General features: G+C 42.7%; 1 protein-coding gene across 6 annotated transcripts in view; it reads left to right on the forward strand.

The window, feature by feature from the left end:
- The window catches only part of srgap1a (SLIT-ROBO Rho GTPase activating protein 1a), a 102833-nt gene extending 86279 nt beyond the window's left edge, over positions 1-16554 (forward strand). For 2 of the 6 annotated variants that reach the window (XM_074631789.1, XM_074631791.1), the window contains exons 19-22: positions 3269-3449; positions 5485-5622; positions 12050-12422; positions 13877-16554. In XM_074631789.1, the coding sequence (XP_074487890.1) occupies positions 3269-3449; positions 5485-5622; positions 12050-12422; positions 13877-14296 (1112 nt within the window). In that variant the 3' untranslated portion in view covers positions 14297-16554. Of the gene's footprint in view, positions 1-3268; positions 3450-5484; positions 5623-12046; positions 12499-13876 lie in introns of all 6 variants that reach the window. The other 4 variants (XM_074631787.1, XM_074631790.1, XM_074631792.1 and 1 more) reach the window with 3 other exon arrangements.
- Positions 16555-17711: the final 1157 nt, after the last annotated feature.

Consider the following 17711-nt stretch of genomic DNA (forward strand, 5'->3'; position numbering starts at 1 on the left):
TTCAAATTAAAAAAATTCCAACATTTTAATAAATATTTGTGTAGCAGAAGTTTGTTTTTTCTTGTCTACCAGATTAATCATCTCACGACCCCTCAGATTTATTTTGTGACCCTGTAGAGTCTGACCCCAGGGTCGGGAACCACTAAACTAAACTACTGATATATTGTATAATATATAATATAAATATAAATATAAATATAATAATATATAATTCGCAAAACAAAGACTTTTATTTTTGATACTTATAGTACATCTGGATTATAATACTATAATACTAGTAAGATTTTAAATTAACGACTTTTACTTGTAATGAAGTACTTATACGTCGTGGTATTGGTACTTTTACTTAAGTAAAAGATCAGAGTACTTCTTCCAACACTGGTTTTATGTTCACTCTTTTCTCAAGGCCCCCAAACTAAGTGAAAACAAGACAGACAAGAGAGAGGAGTAAAAGTCATTCCACATGTTGGTCTAAATGGCTGTCCGGAAATGGTCTCCAGCCCAGCCTGCTGCGGACTGACACACATGACAGCCTCATGGACGTTGGCTGTCATGCCTGGAGATTAATTGTCTGTTTTTAGAGAGAACAATTCTCGCACACCATCGATACATTGATGTTCTATCTGCTGGTAAATTTGCTACGAGGTCAAAGGCGAACTAACTGGTACATTGATTATATATCACTTTTGCAGGATTGTACCAGGATGTCCTTGTTGTCAGGTGCCCCAGGCGTACTGTACAGGCGGGATATTTTACTGTACAGGGACGGTCATCCTTTTCCCCCATAAAGACCCACATCTAACAGCATGCACCTGAGATTAATAATAAATAGATAAATACATAGTAAGGCTGCGCAAGTAATCAAATATTAATCGCAATCACGGTTTTGGCTTCCCACAATTAAATGAACATGATCGCCTGCGATATTGACGTTTAAAATGCGCGTTCTGCTCATAGAAAACTCTGCTCCATATCAAATCAAAGCGCTTCCTAAACTAACAGCCAGCCACCAGCCGGTGATCGAGATGTTTTGGTTTCACTTTTGGGTATAGATATTATCTATACAACCAATGTGTTTATGATTAAATCAAGAGCATACAATTGTTTATGTTGCTAATTTTGCTCTCAAAGTGCACCAGATTGAAGCATTTAACTTTTAAAATGTAGCTAACAAAGGGGTAGGATGAATATTCCTGTATTTTCTCATATTGCAATATATGTAGCAGAAAAAAACCATATTGCAATGTCAGATCTTTCCAACATTGTGTAGCCATAATTTGTACATTAGCAGGAATGTAGCACAGCATGGAAGTGAAAGCAGTGCTCCGTTTATTCTAATGTGAAAGTGCAATACAAATGTTGTCGCCAAAATCAATGAATAATCGTGATCTCAATATTGATCAAAAATAATCGGGATTATCATTTTGGCCATAATCGTGCAGCCCTGATGGATGGATGGATGGATGCATAGATAGATAAATAGATAGATATACTGTACATCCATCCATCCTCCCTTTTCCCTGAAGACCAATATTAATCTGAGGTGATTGCTGCTACAAACAGAGCAGGAGAGGAGAAGTGTTTTATACCCTCTCCTGTTGTATTGATCCTAACCATATCTCACACCAGGCTTCTGCTCCCCTATTTCTATGTATTAACATCCACCCCGACTCTGCTCCACTGGCTTGTGTAAGACATCTGACAGTTCGTATCTTTTACACCACCACAGGCCTCCAGCTCTCACGGTTCAACATTTCTTTAACTCCAGTCGCAGTGTGTGTGTGTATGTGTGTGTGTGTGTGTGACCTCGGGTGGTTGGGTCCGAAGCGATTCTCAGTTATAATTGCACAACATGACAGAGGGGATCCTTTAGCACACCGAGATTTGAGTTTATGGCCTGCTGTTTGCAGCAGTTACGTCACTGCAGTGTTGTGGGGTGTGTGTGTGTGTGTGCCTTGGAGAAACATTTGCAGACCGGAGGAGGAGGAGGAGGAGGAGGAGGGATAGATGGATAGATTGAAGTGAGAGAAAGAGATGGAGAAAATGGAGAGGGAGAGAAATCCCCTGCACCGATAAGGCTTCTGTCAACTTTATTAACAGCCTCGTCCGCTGCAGTGCAGCCCAATTAATTCAGACAGTAAATTCCTGCTTGTCACATTTTATTGGAGCCACGTCACATCCACCCCGTCATTCCTGACAACCAAGTGAAGCAAGGGAGGTGCCAAGTTAAAGGTTGGATACAAAAATATGAGGTTGAATAGGACACCGAGAGAAATGAAGAAACCACCGTCCTGTATTTCCTCTCTCAGGTGGCCTCTCTGCTCACCTGGGAAATCGCTTCTAAGCTCCTGTGAAAGATATACCATGATGGCTTTTCACAGCCGATACAAGCTTCAGCCATTTACTCTGCTCCCAGTGTATGTAGAGAGCCTGTGTTTCGGGCGAGGCTACGTCTGTCCAGGGGGTCTGTCTGACTTAAAATGAGACGGGAGGAGGCCAGAGGTAGGAGTGAGGGAGGAATAAAGAAGCTATTTTTAGACCCGTGTTGCTGTAGCGCACACATATTGGCTCGGAAAAGGGAACCTTTTGAATATGAGAGTCGACTGTAGCTGTTGTTGAAAACACACAGATGTTTTCTTCAGGACAGACATCAATATAAGACTGATTTTCAGTTATTTAAATTAAATGATGGACTTGGAGAGAGCAATCAGTACAAATATTTATTGATAGTGTCTGCTCCATCTACCATTGGTTAATACTGTGTAATAACTTTTCCTGGTATTTCCCCTGTTCATTTCCCATGTCTCTACTTGTACAGTTATTGAGTAGGTATCAACCCAGTCTAATGATCCATGCTGTGACTGACATGCCCCTGAGTCATATAGATCTCCTCTCAGCAGCTTCTATAAATATCCTGCTAAAGCTCCTCAGGGCCTGTTGTTGCCCCGGCCCGACGTTGTAGAGCCGGGTTACTATTGACTACAACTAAAATAACCAACTGGCTCAGCACACTTGTACACAAACTGTCACAGATGAGCATCCTTGTGCACAAACATGCCAGTATTGGACCCGACTAGACTCTCCTGCATCAGAGCCAACATGTGTTTAAGTGCTAATGTGTTGTCTGTCCGGATTAAGATGTTGATTTCATAAGCCACTTGTACATCAATCATTAAAACTGTCTCCACATGCGATAATAGCCGCCTGTACTTGATGTCTCTGCCCTGTCTGACATACCTGACCCGTCTAATCCTCTCTCCGTTGACAGAGGGCGAGCCCATTGAAGCCATTGCCAAGTTCGACTACATTGGGCGCTCTTCCCGAGAGTTGTCCTTCAAGAAGGGCGCCTCCCTGCTGCTGTATCAGCGGGCGTCAGAAGACTGGTGGGAGGGACGGCACAACGGCATCGACGGCCTGGTGCCACACCAGTATATTGTGGTCCAAGACATGTGAGTGTTTTTCATTTAGTTTAGATACAACCGAGTAATGCATCAAGCTTTGACGATCCCTTCACTTTACACCAACATCAGGTCAAATTTTCTAATTTGACCAACACTTTATGACCAATTACTATATTCTCATCAACCTCAGCTGATGCAGCGCTAATAGGCACATGTTAGCATGCTAAGATGGTGAACATGGTATAGCTGCTAAACATCAGCAGGTTAGCATTGTCACTGTGAGCATGTTAGCATGCTGATATTAGCATCAGTACAGTCTCACAGAGCTGCAAGCATGACTCAACAGTCTGATGGTACGTGTCCATGGGCGTGTTTGGACGCCCCACTTCCCATCATTGGACGCTTGATGGGCTGCAACTAGGCACCTGATTGGATGAACGCTTTCACTCGTGGGCTGCTGCTCCCAGCTTCCGAACCGGAACCAGCATGGCGGCTCATTTTTTCTTGTATATAACGGAAATAATTCACCGAAATGTGTTTCTGAAAACATTTTAGGAGAGAAAATAAGCCATGCAGTTGCTGAATCTGTTTTCATTTTAGATCCACGACGGTTAGTTTAATAGTTTTTCGGAGGTTTCCAGAGGCGGCGAGTCACACCGTACGCCCCTGATTTGCATGAAGTAGCCTAGACCTCAACAAACAACACACTTTTGCCATTTGACTTTGCTCTATAAAGCTTTGTTTATACTCGCCAGGAAGCGTACAAACAAAATATTCTATGGATAAGCAAGAAGTCAACGAGTGTTACCGGAAAGGAAAGTAGGCTGCCTGGCAACAGTAGTAAACACTAACATCCTAACCTCCACCTAACATTGCATTTGTGTACTGTAATTATTGCTGTCGTTTACCTCCAAGTCAAAACTTCCTCCAGCTCTCCCAGATGATGTCCCTGGCGGTTAAACAACAGACTTGTCTTTGTTGACTTTGCTCTATAAGAGGCCGTGGACCATCAGTTGACTGTAGGGTCGTGCATAGAGGACCTTCAGCCTTGTTTTTCCTGAACACCGCTGTCATCCCCGCTGTGTGGAGTACTCCCCATCTCCAGGGTCCTGAACCAGCGCTTCTATCACAGTCTCCCATTCTCAGCACTAACAAGCATACACTCTGCCATGGCGACTGTTGGTGCCTAATGGACTGGATTCGCTGTCTCGTTAAGACGGGAACGGAATCACTCCAATCACTTAGTAGCTGGCCGACAAAACGGCCATTCAGAATGCCTTCCTCTCTTTCCTCTTCTGTTCTTTCACCTGCTGCCTCTATCAATAATTCACCAGGAGGGGCACTGCTGATGGGGTGTCCTCTTAGTTAATGAAAGAGCAGGGGGAATTTACAGCCGTACGGGTTGTCCCCGAGCGTAGTAACGTCCTGCTCTCTACTTAAACAGAGCAGGCTGACGAGCGCAAGAGCACACAGGGTTGTGATCTCCACTTGTTCCATAAAAGAGCCCAGAATAAAACATGCAGAGAGACGTCTGAGAGGCCACTTCAGCACAGGATGTGTCTCTCAAACTTTCTCCTGTCTGTCTGTAAATTTTGTTTACTGCCGCCTCCGCTGCGGAGAAGTGCTCGTCCTTGCTCTGTCTCAGTCTGCGTCGCATACACGTGGATGCACTAAAGAAGCGACTGTGTTTTATATGGGATAATACACATCATCAGAGGCAGCAGTGCAGCTCAGTAGCTCTGATTACTGCCACCTGACAACATCCAGTCATACACCTCACTGAAACCCATAAAGCTGGCTGCGCGTGTGGGCGTGGGCATGTACATGTCACAGTATATCACCGGAATAGGGAGAGGCCGAGGAATATGACTCATCTGACTCTCTGGACCTTGAGGGGTGGGTCGGGGGAGGATATGAGAGAGACATGCTGACTCGCAGGAAACTGATATGAAACATCGAAGAACGGTGCAAATATGAAAGACTGATTTGCTGATTTCTCCTTTTTTTTTGTTGTCTGTCGGTTTTACTGTCACTTCCTCTTGCTCTTTCCATGTCTCAATGTCAATCTGTCTCTGTGTCCCAGAGATGACAGCTTCTCAGACACTCTGAGTCAGAAGGCTGACAGCGAGGCCAGCAGCGGCCACGCCGGAGAGGATAAATGCTTGGGGAAAGACATCGGCTCGCCCTCTGACACCAGGATCTCTGAGGCCTATATCACCAGGTTGGTTTTTCCCACGGCTGTATAGCTGTGCTGTATTGGACTGCAATAAACAATGGGACAAGGGACCTGAATTAGGAATTTGGCATTTTAAACTCTTTGCATTCAGTATACAAATTCACTAACGTCTGAACAAAAGACACTGCTGCTGACCAAAAAAGAGCCCCATCCTTCAGAAACTTAATGACCTGGAAATGAAGGGGAAATTAGCAAACTAGCTAACTAGTTAGCTGCCCGCTAGTTAGTTAACTAGCTAGTTAGCTAATTCCATGATGCTTTAATGCTACATTGGTTACAGGAAATGAGGTGAACAAAGTTGTCACTCATCTGGCAATAGCAATGTGCTTTCCAACGTTGACAAGAGTGTGGATGAAGCATTAAGTTGTAAAATTTGACTCATTAAAGCTTCAGTAGGCAAAATATTTTTGGCATCATTGGGCAAAAGTCCCATAATAACCTTTCAGCATATTGTAATGCAAGTGCTCTGAGAGAAAACTAGACTTCTGCACCTCCTCATGGCTCTGTTTTCAGGCTTTAGAAAATCTAGCCTGTGACGGAAGACTTTGACCAATCAAAGGTCATTTCAGAGAGAAAGTTCCTTTTGGGCTATTGGGTGGGCGGTGCTTGGTAGGTCCTCAACAGATCTCAACATGGCTGCCGGGTCACAAACTTTACAGCTAAACAGTACACTACAAGATGATTCTGAAAACATTTGAGGCGAGAAATAGACATTACAGTAACAGAATATTGATTCATATTTGATCAGCGCTGCCTGGTTTGACCGTTTGATCAGAGTTCGCAAGTTGATTAACTCATGGCTCTCATAGACAGCAGATGGACAGCAGATCTCAGGTCAGCTCTGACTGCTTGTTTTCCTCCAGTCTGTGAAATCTTGCAGATGCCATTAGGAGCACCGGAGGACACAGAGGCACATGATTTTTTTCAGAATACCTGTCTCATGCACTACTGTCAGGATATAGTGGCTGTTTTATGAAAAATTACTTTTTAAATCATATTTGCTCCATTTCTACCCACTGCTGCTGTAAGAAGTGCCGGTCCTCCTGACACCATAGTGACCAATGCGTGACCACAGCACATCTTGGACTTCACATTGGCTTTATCTAATGAGAGACGGCCAATCCCATAACGACTGACAGTCCAGCAGCATGTCTGGAACAACTTCAGCGTTGCATCATCTTAAGAGGCTTAAATAGCTTCAGGTGTGAATACCAACACGCAGACTACAGACACTTTGAAAATTAATCAACTTTAAATGTTTTTTTATAGAGATTGAGATTTAAACTACTGTATTTTGCCAAAAATAATCCTCGTTTTCAACCTTTTACCTCAACGCAAGCTCGCGCTGAGAGCGATTTAACAGCATGTGTCTGATTTTGCCGAGCAAGACTGAAGGCAGCAGGAGAGACCTACACAGTATGCAGTCGATCCTCCGTGTTACATATGCTGCTGCTGCTGCTGCTGCTGCTGCTGCTTCCTCCTGTCATTCTGTGTCCTCAGCTCACCTCTCTCTCAGCCTAATTGCCACCGGAGGAATCAACTTCTCCCACTCTATTTTATTATGATGTAGTATGAGTATTAAATACGGGCTGGTATCAGCTGGTCACACTGGAACATACTGTATATACGTATGCATAGGAAGGGATGGCACACACACAGAGAGGAGACACACACATCCAGTCACACTTCAGACTTTTTGGCAGCGTGTGTCTGCTGGTGGCGAGCCAGAATTTCGTCTCCTCTTCATTGCTGCATTTGTGGTGGTGGAGTAAGCGACCTTGAAGCGTCTGTTACTGGCTCTTGCCAAACACATGAACAAGTGCTATTTTATTCAGAGCCACACTCACTCCCTCTACTTCACTGTTGAAATGTTGATGATTCATACTAGAGGCGATATTCACACCCTGCATACACACTGCAGGTATTTGTATGCGGACGGAGAATATATCTGAATGAATCATCTTTTTCACATCAGCCTTGATAAAGCTCCTCTACAACACCTTCTACCTGTCACCAGGTCCCAGGTGACCCCCCCTCCCACCCCACACACATACCTCTCTCTTCATCTCCTGTCTACCCCCCCCCACTCACTTTCCTGCTCTTCCATTCAGACAATCCTCACATGTGTTGAATCATTTATATCCTGAGCTTTATTTAGATCTTTTTCTTCTCCTGGTGTTCTCAATCAACAACACGTTTGCCTAGGGCTGACCCAAATGCTTCGAAGCTTCGACCGTTGCCCTGATAATCGACCCCCAAATCACTATTCCAATGCTTCTTTTATTTTATTTTTGTATATATATGTATGTAATCATTTCTTTTAAAGTAATAATTTATTGGGAGTAACAACAGGTGTACAGAAATATACAAATACAGCACACATATAAATGATTGTCCCTCCATATTTTGATATTTTTCCCCCAAAGCCACCCTCCCATCCAACCCTCACTCATTGCAGATGCAAAAAGGATAAAGAGCAAAAAACAAAGTTAGATTTAATTTTTAAAAAAAGGGAAAAAACAAGTTTTTAAAAAATGATGAATTTAAATAAAAAAAATAAAAATAAAGTACACATTGACAGTAATGATAATTATAGGATAAATCCCCCAAAATTATGTAATTATAATGTAGAAATCCCAAAATATCCCATGAAATAAGGAATAATCACACAACATTATTCATGATTCATATTCAACATAAACTATTTTTAGTTATTCTCAGACGGACATCGCTGTTTGTTGTGTGCAGGGGGTCGTGTGTGTACAGTAGTGCGGCAGCGGCGCTGAAACGGGGGAGATGGAGACAGACAGACAGAAGAACATGTCAGCGTGCTGCTCTGTATCGCGCCGCAAAGCGAAGCTTCGAATACCTTCGAATATTTCTCACCGAAGCTTCGAAGCCCAAAAAAATGTTATTCGGGACAGCCCTACCCTTGCCAGACGGGAGACCTCTAGTAGAGATTGGCATCACGATCACAGCGAGGGTCACTAAAACAAGACGGTTAAGTTAAAGTAAAAGTGCCTCTTTTAGTGGAGAGGATGCACATTTATGGGATCATACCAAGAATTACAATTGGTCTGTTTTGATGGAGAGGAACGCCTGGAATGATTTACATTATTATTTGTATTAAAGGCTGAGCTGTCAGCGTGGTGACAGCGTGCAGAGTAAGTTGCAGTACTTTGTGTTGTTGTACACTCTGTCTGTCCCTGAAGAGCACAGGTGTTATGAATGTAGACTGCTCCCCCTGCTGGTTGTCAGTGGTTCCTGCAGTTGTTTACTAATCCAGATTTCTCACTGCAGTCAGAAAAATATATATATTTATCTCTCACCAGCCTGCACCGCTCCACCAATGAGTTCATTTTTCAATTTCTAAAACTATCATCAGTGGCTATTAGTGCTGTCAGGAAGTTGTTTGTGTGCACATTAAAGCAGCACTGGGTAGAATTGGAGCAAATATGATTTTTTTTATAACACGGTCACTATATCCTGACAGTAGTGTGCATGAGAAAGGTAATCTAAAAAAAAATCATGTTCCTCTGTGTCCTCCAGTTTCCTCCGGTGCTCCTAACGGCATCTGCAAGATTTCACAGACCGGAGGAAAACAACCAGTCAGAGCCGAGCTGGATATGAATCAATTTTCTGATACTGTAATGCTATTTCTCTCCTCAAATGTTTTCAGAAACATCTTGTAGTGTACTGTTTAACTGTAAAATGACCCGGCAGCCATGTTGAGATCAGTCTCCCGTCACTAGGCTAGATTTTCTAAAGCCTGAAAACAGAGCCATGAGGAGGTGCAGAAGTCTAGTTATCTCTCAGAACTCTTGAATTACAATATGATGAAAGGTTATGATGGAATTGTTGCCCAATGATGCCAAAAGCATTGTTGACAAAATAGAAAATATTTTATAATATTATAACATTAAATATTCTTTAATTTATATGTTTACATTAAGACATACTGTTCACACTCCAGAGTGTATTTTACAGTGTGTGACCAGGTAAACGGGTTTCAGAGTCTTACATAAGCACACTTGGATTGACGTCAGACGTTCTAGTTAATGTAGACGAGTAGTTTTCTGTGAAGAAATGATGCGATATACACAGTCGCTCTGCTGCGAAGAGCTGCAATTACATTCCCAGAGACCCTCATGGTCCTTCACATCCTGCACTCATTATTGCTTTTATTTTAGCGCTGTTGATGAAGCTTCCTGTAAATCTTAATGATAATAGCTGAGACGGCGTTCATTAGGCAGACGCAAACTCTCAAAGGGAGCCGTTTGCCTCGGAGAAGTGATTAAAGGATGAGAGAATCACTGCTTGTTCATCATCGCAAAGGACCAATAATGCGGAATTCAAATAATTTGGCATGTATCAGCTTTCAGATGTTAATTGATTTTAATGTTTCAACCATTTCAGGAAGTGTTATACCAACTAAAAAAGTGGCTGCATAAGAATACAATCTCTTTTTAAATGAGAAGTCATATAATAAATATCAGGTAACTGTATTATTAAATTGTAGTGCTTTGCCAACAGTCGTGCTCAAATATGTTTCTCAGTCATCTAGCTGCTAGACTGAAAGTGATGATAGCTGCTTTAATGAAACATTACAGCTCTTGACTCGGGCTGTGTGTAGCTACTGTAGTGCTGGTAGTCGTAAATATGCAGAGCAGAGCCTATTAGAGGCGTACTGAGGAGGATGAGCTGCTCTGTTGGCCTTTTATGGTGCAATAGAACCGCCTCAAAGGAGGAGATGTTACTGTGTAGAGACATTGTGCACAACTCAGTGAGCATGCGTCTCTGCGTGAGTATGAAGGCGTGTGTGTCTGATCAGACACATGTTCAGCTCTGTCTCTCCATGTTTTAGATGTTTGTGTGTGTGTCATATTAAGGCCCAATTCCAATCCGGCCTCTCCACCCTCCCACTCCGTGGTGGAGTGAACTCTGTTTGTAGTCACACTCGCAGCTCAATGAAGCACCCTTCTTTAAGGTGGAGGGTATCAATACAGCAGCCACTTCGGGACAAACTTCCCTCTCTCCGGCAAAGAAAGAAATATCAGAATCAGAAATACTTTATTGATCTTTGGGGGGAAATTGGTTCCGTTTTAGAATATAAATATAAATATATAAAAATAGAGAAATCATAAGAAAGCATAAAGAAGAAATATGTATAACAGTGCAAATAATAATGTTGAAAAATGGGATCTAAGCAAATAATATAAATGCATGCATTTATAAAAATGCAAGAATAGTGTAAAATAAGAATATTAGTTTAAATGTTCTGTATAAATAAATGCAGTGTTAATGCCGGAGTAAACCAGATTATTGCGCAGCTGAATTATTGCACTAAATTATTGCACTGTTAAGTCAGTATTGTATAGTTGAAGATATAATAAATGATGGGGTTATAGCTCCTGATGGGGGTAAAAAAATAATATATATGTGTTGTGTGTATATACATTATATACAACAATTTACAATCTAATGAACATATCTACCGTTTTGTAGACTGGACCAGGGTATATTTGATCCTAAATACAATTTATTTACTTTGTTTGTTGACGTCTTTATGACAATAAAGTAGAATAAATTAAATGTCTATCAGTTTGAGCAGTTTACAGTAAATGTTTCTACCGGTAGTCACATGGTAATACATTGGAGCGGTAAAGGCAGCTGGTTAAGTCGGCATCGATGCAGGCTCGCTGTTGGAAGGTTTTATAACCCACTCCCACTCCTCGCTGATTGGTTTCGGATGGCACTTAATATGGCGGACCCTCCACGTGAACGTGGAAACGGAGTGGCAGTGGGTAGGCAGAGGGTGTAGGGGGTGGTTTGGAATGAAGCCGAAGTGCGTACTGGTCCAGGTTCAGATAGAGGACAGCTTTCCAGCTGTAGCTTCTCCCAGGGAGACAAACCACAGGCCTCCCTCCTCTGGCTGGTAGCCAGGTCCACTCTACCTGCTCTCCAAATAAGCTGGTCGGAGCTGTTGCGCACCGATATCAGGATTCATCTTACACCGCTGATGATTGTTTTGTTTTTTTCACAGTGGCAAATGTGTGATGAGGATGCATGCCCACATATAGTATTGTAATATAGAAAACCTTGTGCTTCCAATTTGTAGGATTTTTATGTCTGAAGGATTACTGTGTTTTCAGAGTGAGACCCAGAGGAAGCCCTTAAATAAATTCAATAATTTAAATTATTGAAGACATCGCAGTCAATCCAAAAACAGGGCTGTTTTTTTTTAGTTCCTAAAAAGTTTATTATATTTGGCAGATGCAAAGTGGCACAATCGCTGAGTCAAGCATTTTTTGTGCAATGTTTGGGTATGAGGTAAAAGATGAAAGCTGTAATGTGATAAATATATAGTAAGCTTTGTTGTTTCTCTCTCCGTCCCACTCTTCTATCCCAGCAGGCACAAGAAAAGATCAGACCCGCCATCTCGGCGGCCCCCCGCGCGCCCCAGCGATGTCCACTGCATGGTGCATCCCTCCCAGCATGGTCACGGAGGTCACGGAGGCACCCCAGAAATGGGCTCCCCGGTCCTAGGCCACTTCAGCCCGCGTGACATGCTGCGGAGTCGCAACCACATGCCCATGGACAGCCCCGAGCGCCGCCGCCGCACCGGCCACGGCAGTCTGACCAACATCAGCCGCCACGAGTCGCTGAAGAAGATGGAGAGCCCCCCAATCCGCCGCTCCACCTCGTCGGGCCAGTACACGGGCTTCACCGACGCCCACCACCACCACCACGGCGGCAAGCCCCTGGACCCGGAGACCATCGCACAGGTCAGCGCGGGACGAGCAGCGACCCGACCGCAGCTCCCTCCACCATCAAAGCCCTGCCCCGCCCTGTAAAAACATAGTCAGTCCCTGTCTTCTGCTTCCTCTGGCTGCAACTGTGTCCGTGTGCTAAATACACGCAAAAAGACTAGCTTCACAGGCAGACAGCAGGGAGCATAGCTCCACACTGGGACTCATCACAGTGTAATTACTGCTTGTGAGCATACCAAGAAACTGCAATATGAAAAACTATTACAAAATATAGCGACGCCTAACTGGTAATAATTTGTGTTCAAGCAGACATCCATTTTTGCATCACCGCTGATAGTAAGGCTGCAGCTCTAATTTGTTGTCACATACATACGCATAATAGTAAATCCATGACTGACATTTGTATAGGGCCTCGATTAGAAAGCAGAGGTCACAGAGAGCACTTTAAAGTGTGCCGGGCTGTCTGTCTGCCTACTGGGAGCATGCTCAGATGAACACATCTTGTCATCTCAGCATCTCCTTCGCTATCTAAAGTCATTAGCATGCAGAGGGAGAGGTGCCGGTGCAAAGTAATACTCTCTACTAACTCTCTGCATGTATAATGCATGCTTGGTGTTTTCTTGAAAAACTGTCACTGTGGTCCTCTTGTTAAAACCGCTTTTTATGTTTCCTACCATGTCGTTCTCTACCTTCTCCATCTCTCACGTCTTTGCTGTTCACATCACCTCTCATTTCTTTCTCACTAGGGCTGTGTATTGGCAAGAATCTGGTTATATGATACGTGTCATGATACAGAGTGTATTGCGATTTATTTAAAATTTTATTTTAGGAAAACTGTCAGTATTAAGAACACACCAGAAAAAAAACATTTTAGAATAGTCAAAAAACAAACTGCCTGGGATTATCATAAAGTGCGCATGTCTGTAAAGGGGAGACTCGTGGGTACCCATAGAACCCATTTCCATTCACATATCGAGGTCAGAGGTCAAGGGACCCCTGTTAAAATCGCCATGCCAGTTTTTCCTCACCAAAATGTTGTATTACTTTAGAGCGTTGTTTAGCCTCCTTCTCAACAAGCTATGTAGCTAAGTATGACATGCTTGGTACCAGATTCATTAGGTTATCTAGTTTCATATGATGCCAGTAACTTCACTCTAGCTTTAAAACTGGCCTGACTGCAACCTCCGAAAGATCGAATAGCGGACAGGCTGTCAGATTACAGGATACGGATGCAGTGTTTTGAAAAATCGATACAGTATCGCGTGTTACCGTGTTCATATTTTCTTATACCCCTATTTCTCACTCCTTTCATTTGTCCCTCCTACGTTCTCTTTTAGTTTTCTTTCATTTTTAACCCCAACCTTCCAGTCTGTCGCTCATCTCTCTCGCATCATCATCATCATCATCATCCTTCGATATCCCCCCCTCATCTCTTACACTCTCTCTCTCTCTCTCTCTGTCTCCTGCAGGACATAGAAGAAACTATGAACACCGCTCTGAATGAGCTGCGTGAGCTGGAGCGGCAGAGCTCAGCCAAGCACGCCCCCGACGTGGTGCTGGACACCCTGGAGCAGCGGCAGACCTCCGGCGGCGGCGGTGGTGGCAGCGGCGGGGGCCCTACGCCGGCCAGCTCCAGCGAGTCCCTCAGCCCCATCCACGGCATCATGCTGAGGTCCACCGCCAACACCGAGCCGCCCATCCGCCGCAGCACCAGCTCCTCCAGCGACACCATGAGCACCTTCAAGCCTCTGGTAGCGCCCCGCATGGGGGTGCAACTCAAACCCCCCGCCTTGAGGCCCAAGCCCATGGTCCTGCCCAAGTCCAGCCAGGCCTCGCAGCCTCCACCTACGTCTGCTCAGGACCCTCTGGACAAGTCCTGCACCATGTGACCTCTGGGACAGGAACCAGAGGTGTAAAAAACAAAAAACTCTTTAGCAACTTCCAGAGGGGGCTGAAAAAATGCTACCACTGTATACACATATGATATCTAAGAGAGTGTAAAATACATGGACCTGGACAGGTAAAGATGTTTCCTTGTGGTGTTTTGAAGCATAAAGAAGACTCTGACAGGATCTGAGAGACTCACGTAGGAGCGTTACAGGGGTGACAGATTTTGTCGGACTAATCTAATCTGTCTCAATAACATGTGCTCAGTTATGTGTTAATACAATTAGGTTAATATTATCTAACGTTTTTTGTTTTTCAAGAAATACAAACAACAAATCACAAAGGCTTCCTTCAAGGTTTTAGAAAAACTGTACACTAGTTAGTTTAGTTTACAGACATTCATGAACTGTGTAACTTAGAACAAAACACGCTGCATGTAGCTCCTTTTGTTTACCACTGAACCTGAAACAGAGCTCGATGAGAACCGCAGCGACATTCTCACACAAAGAACTAGATAATGTACTTGTTTTACTCTTAACCTAGGAGGGCCATTGAAGGTGTTGTGAACTGGTCGAAAGGCCCTCATTGACTTTTGAGATGTAACTGATTTCACATGTTAAAATATTCTAAAGGTGCTGTGACTACCTGGAACAGAAATGGTTTGAAGGGTTGGACTGATGATGACGGGCCTGAAGAGCCCTTTAACAACTAACGGTACTGTGTTTAATAGATAATAGTACTGATAGCGGTGTGCTTTTCTTCACTAGTGTGTAAACTCTGCAACTTTCTTCGGCGAGGCGACGCCGTCTGTTGTGTCTCAGAAATGTACAAAGATCACCTCTGTGCTGGATTCACTCAAAATTTTATTTTAACATAATATCCATATTGCCTGGAATGAGATATGACTATTGGATAAAACCACTACTTCATTATGTTTGAATTTGATGCATTATGCCTCATAATAACTTATGCCTTTGCATCTGTATAACAAAATGGGGAGCAGTGTGAGAAATTCAAATCATCTCCTACCTACAGTATATACAACACATAATGCTATATTAGACGGTGTGGAGCACACGCCATAGCTTCTTTTAACGCCTCGCTTGGCTTTGTCTACCCAAAGACATGAAGTATGGATGTTGACCCTCCATATATGATGTTGACACGTGTGTGTGTATAGACTCATGGCGGCGCCCTGTGGGAGCGCCGCCGGTAGCCATGGACCTAATGACTGTTAGTGTGAAAGCCTCCTAATATTGTTCGCCCAGCTTTTTATGCTTCGCTGAAAACAGCAGCTTTGCTCGGTGTCCCTTCCAAGTCTGTTTTATGTTCAGGAGAGAATGTCAATAATGGGTTTTCGTATTGTTCTCTGGCTGATAGCGAGGCTCTCTCCGTGGATTTTCTGTGGCAGAAGTCTCACAGTCGGCGATAAACAGCCTGCGTGTGTGTGTGTGTGTGCCGGTTGAGTAATAATTTCAAATGCAATAGCCACCTAAAACTGTACGTGTCACAGCTTCCAACTGTGTGACTGCACCCCTGTACTGTATGTCTTTTTTCCAAAATAACCTCAGTACTGTAGAAATAACAGAGCTGGGTGCATGTCCTGGGCTAAGCTTAATAACACACAGAAAAGACTTGGTTTGCGATGAATAAGCAATGCTCTCTAACAGCAGGTTTACACTATCTTTGACTTGACAGATATTGTGTGTATAATAATCGAAAAAGATGATTAATTTCTGACTTACTAACTTTCATTATTTTTGTAATCATTTTTGTTATGTTTCTGGGTAAAAAATGATTTAGAACAAATGATGTAGAATAAAATATCCAGAGATACAGTATGAAGCCAGTTGTAAAAAAAAAAAAAAGTGTGCTTTTGTCACTATGTCACCATCAACAGTAGGACTCCGTTATTCCGTCTGTAGGCTTTAAGCTACTCCGTGATGTTATGTACATCTGTAGTATGTACTTGTGAAAGTGCCTTTGAAAATGTTTTAGAGGAACTTCAGACATTCTGTGCTGTTGCATTTTCACGTCCGATGCTGTGCGCAGGAAGAAGACACATGAATAAGTAACGATGCCATTTTCCCAAACAGTTATATGACAGAATGAATAATAAATAAAACAGCTAACCCATTGTGACATTGCACTTTCATGTATATAACTGTATATATGGCATGTAACATCATAACGTTTAGAGTTCTTTGAGGGCTTATACCTCCGAGGATTTCTTTCTAATAAAGGAAATAGTTTGTGGAGACTGAGGTGGATTTTTTTTTACCCTGCTTTTTATATCGAGTAAGATTATCTATATTCGGTGATGGAAGAAGTATTCAGGTCATTTTTACTTTGATAAAAGTAGGAACACCACAATATAAAACCTGTTAAGTTTATATCGGCTGTCAATCACTCACAAACTCTGATCAAACGGTCAAACTAGGCAGCGCTGATCAAATATGAATTAATATTCTGTTACTGTAATGACTATTCCTCTCCTCAAATATTTTCAGAAACATCTTGTAGTGTACTATTTAGCTGGAGCACAGCAAATAGGAACGCTCTCTCTGAAATGACCTGTGATTGGTCAAAGTCTCCCGTCACACTAGATTTTTAAAGCCTGAAAACAGAGCCATGAGGAGGTGGAGAAGTCTAGTTTTCTCTCAGAACACTTGAATTACAATATGCTGAAAGGTTATTATGGAATTTTTGCCCAATGATGCCAAAAATATACTGCCTACTGCAGCTTTAATTTGGAAGCAGTGCTTTAATGCTGTAGGTCAGTGAAAATAATAAACCTTTCTCACAGCACACATTCTGACTTGTCATAGTAGGAAAAGCACAGGTGTTGTGACATTAACGATGTATTCAAGTGTCCAAGTGAGAGTGACCGTGAGCCAGCATGCACTATACCAGGACCCTGAAATGGAATTCAGCCATTATTAATTTCACTGTTTACACCTGTGCTTTTCCTACTGTGACAAGTCAAAATGGCTGTAAAAAAGGCTCATTTCAGCTGCTTTATATATTGTTGGGTAATTTTATCTACCATAATCGATAATATCTTTTTAGATGACTGGAGGTTTTGTATGTAAAATGTAATGCTGCAAAGTAACTATAGCGGTCAGATAAATGAAGTGGAGTAAAATATTTCCCTCTGAACACTGGTGGAGTTGAAGTATACAGTAGCATAAAATGGTAAATAGGGATGCACCCATACTGGATCAGATATCGGGCCGATACTGACTCAAAGGGCTGGATAGGATATCTGTGACAATGGGGCTAGTCAATTCAATTCTATGTTTATTTACTATATACATTATATACTGTCATTTTAATTCATTTTGACCAATTTGTTGCTGCATTAAAAAGGTTTACACTTGAATTGTAATTCCTGTTAATTTTGAAGATTTTTTTTAC

Source organism: Sebastes fasciatus, chromosome 4 (genome assembly GCF_043250625.1).
Source record: "Sebastes fasciatus isolate fSebFas1 chromosome 4, fSebFas1.pri, whole genome shotgun sequence".
NCBI lineage: Eukaryota > Metazoa > Chordata > Actinopteri > Perciformes > Sebastidae > Sebastes > Sebastes fasciatus.